Consider the following 3,086-nt stretch of genomic DNA (forward strand, 5'->3'; position numbering starts at 1 on the left):
ATTTAGCACGGCCAATCCCACCCTAACCTGCACATCCCTGGGCATTACAGGACAAGTTAGCACGGCCAATCCCACCCTAACCTGCACATCCCTGGGCACTACGGGGACTATTTAGCACGGCCAATCCCACCCTAACCTGCACATCCCTGGGCACTACGGGGACTATTTAGCACGGCCAATCCCACCCTAACCTGCACATCCCTGGGCACTACGGGGACTATTTAGCACGGCCAATCCCACCCTAACCTGCACATCCCTGGGCACTACGGGGACTATTTAGCACGGCCAATCCCACCCTAACCTGCACATCCCTGGGCACTACGGGGACTATTTAGCACGGCCAATCCCACCCTAACCTGCACATCCCTGGGCACTACGGGGACTATTTAGCACGGCCAATCCCACCCTAACCTGCACATCCCTGGGCACTACGGGGACTATTTAGCACGGCCAATCCCACCCTAACCTGCACATCCCTGGGCACTACGGGACAATTTCGCACGGCCAATCCCACCCTAACCTGCACGTCTTTGGACATTGGGAGGAAACCGGAGCACCCGGAGGAAACCTCACACAGTTAGCGGGGAGTATGTGCAAACTTCAGACAGTTGCCCCGAGGGTGTGATCCTGGTGCCATGAGGCTGCAGTGCTGACCCCTGAGAAATTGTGCCACCATTCCCCACCGCCAACTTGGGAAATGAACGGAACGATCGCTGTGAAATTAAAGCCCGTGTTAGCGCAGTGAAAATGAGGTGGGATGGGGGAAGAGAAAAGCGTTTGTTATGTGTTTTTCGGAGGGAACCCTGTTTTCTAACACTCTCCCTCTCTCTTCCCCCCCGCCACCCCCCTCCCACGACGTCAGGTCGCGGAACTAGAGAAACGCTTGGCTGAACTGGAGATGGCGGTGGGCGCGGATTCTGAGAGACAGGTACGAGGGGTTCCTTCTGTAATCCGATCGGGGTGGGGAGGGGATCGCGGGTGCTGAGGGACTGATAGGTTAAACCGTCCTGAGAGTTTGTGGGTGTTCGCCGGACGCAAATGAGGCAGACCCAACTAATTTCAAAAAATTTATTTCTTGTGTCTGTCTCTCTCTCTCTCTCTCTCTCTCATATCACAGAACCCTCTGACCGTAGGACTGCAGGGCTCCTGTCTGATGGTAAGCACATAGCGTCTATCTCCTTCAGACCAGAGGGTCTGGTTCCATGCTGTCCGGCTGGAGTAAGGGAGTATAGAGGGGCTTCGGTTTAGGGTGAGAGGGCAAAGGGACCAGAGGGGCAACTTTTTTCACACAGAGGGTGGTGCGTGTGTGGAACGAGTTGGGGCATCTGGATGGGGATGTGAAGAGGAAGGGGTCAGAACGATGTTATGGGTCACTCCAACGCTCACGGCGGGAGCGACTCCCTGCAGATATTCCCCGTCTGAGATGGTACAAGGTGCTGGGGTGGGGGGGGGAGTGGTTGGGAGTAGCTGGAGGGGTAGGGTAACATCTCTGTGGACGGCACGTTGGCTCATGGCGCCAGGTGCCCAAGTTCGAACCCAGCCTTTAGCAACTGTCTATCTGTGTGGAGTTCCCCCCCACAGGGTCTGAATGGGTTTCCTCTGGGTGCTCCGGTTTCCTCCCACAGTGCAAAGATGTGCAGGTTTGGGTGTATTGGCCGTGCTAAACTGTCCCCGTAGTGCCCAGGGATGTGCAGGTTAGGGTGGGATTGGCCGTGCTAAATTGTCCCTGTAGTGCCCAGGGATGTGCAGGTTAGGGTGGATTGGCCGTGCTAAATTGTCCCCGTAGTGTCCAGGGATGAACAGGTTGGGGTGGATTGGTCATACTAAATTGTCCCCGTAGTGTCCAGGGATGAACAGGTTGGGGTGGATTGGTCATACTAAATTGCCCCCGTAGTGCCCAGGGATGTGCAGGTTAGGGTGCATTAGTCAGGGGTAAATGTTGAGTAAGCGGGTCAGGGGAATGGGACTGTTTGGGTTATTCTTCACAGGGTCGGTGTGGACTTTTTGGGCCGAATGGCTTGTGTCCGCACTGTAGGGATTTTTAAAAAAATCTCCGAAGAACCCCTGTACGTACGGAGGTTAATGTCTCTCTTATGCTTTCTGTGTCTCTCTGTCACCTCCTCCTCCCCTGCCTCCCACCAGGATACCCTGGAGGTTTTGCAGAGCAAAGTGAGTACCTTGGACCCAGCCATACTGGACCAGGTGGAGGCCCGACTGCAGGTAAACCCGTCGCGAGGTTGTGGGGTAGAACATTTGTGGAGGCGGGAGGTTCGAAATTGGTGTTTGTAGAGTGCTGGGGGGGGGGGGGGGGGGGGAGGAGAGAGAAGAAGCATTGCGTGGTCCCTTTAAAAGGCCGTGTGCTTTTTCTACACAATGAATGTCTGTGGGCAGCAGCTGAGGGGGTACACAGAGAACCCGAACTGAAACATTTTGTATCAACAGGCCGAGCAGCAGTTTTTTAACCCAGGCGACGGGCTTTTGAACTTAGCCAATCAATTTGAACCAGGGCACTCAGGAAACAAATGACCAATTCAATTTAAATCTGATGGTTTTGACAAGACAAGGCCGATCCTACCGTAAGAAATATTGATACGTCATCGCGGGTATAAAAAGGAAGGGGCAATTGGACAAAGTATCGGACCCATTAATCAGAGCCAGCAATCCTCAGCTCTCAAGAGAGAATCATTGGCTCTTACAGCCTCATCTATATCTTAGAGAAGGCACCATCTACATAATAGCTACCAGCAGCAGAACTAGTTCGTATTCCTGATAGAAGAACCGATGGAGAAGTCACATAACATTCTGGAAGGCACACAACCTGGCTGTAATTTCGAGAGACTGAATTCTATATTTTTTTAAGTATAAGTGGGACTTGTATTTATTGGAACAGCACACCATTGGAATCCTGTTTTATTGGGGAGTAGTTAGTAGTTAGAAGGGATTTGTTTGGTTTGTTAATAGTTTAGTGAATTTATAGAGATGTGCAGCACGGGAACAGGCCCTTCGGTCCAACCCGTCCACGCTGACCCAGATATCCCAACCCCAATCTAGTCCCCACCTGCCAGCACCCGGCCCACATCCCTCCA

General features: G+C 53.0%; 1 protein-coding gene across 1 annotated transcript in view; it reads left to right on the forward strand.

Moving 5' to 3' along the window:
• The window catches only part of LOC122546944 (GMP reductase 2-like), a 19,740-nt gene extending 16,897 nt beyond the window's left edge, over nt 1–2,843 (forward strand). Inside the window, exon 7 of the mRNA XM_043685556.1 lies at nt 2,814–2,843. Within this exon, the coding sequence (XP_043541491.1) occupies nt 2,814–2,828 (15 nt within the window). The 3' untranslated portion in view covers nt 2,829–2,843. The remainder of the gene's footprint in view (nt 1–2,813) is intronic.
• The last annotated feature ends 243 nt before the right edge of the window (nt 2,844–3,086 follow it).

The sequence above is a fragment of the Chiloscyllium plagiosum genome, unplaced genomic scaffold, assembly GCF_004010195.1.
Source record: "Chiloscyllium plagiosum isolate BGI_BamShark_2017 unplaced genomic scaffold, ASM401019v2 scaf_4236, whole genome shotgun sequence".
NCBI lineage: Eukaryota > Metazoa > Chordata > Chondrichthyes > Orectolobiformes > Hemiscylliidae > Chiloscyllium > Chiloscyllium plagiosum.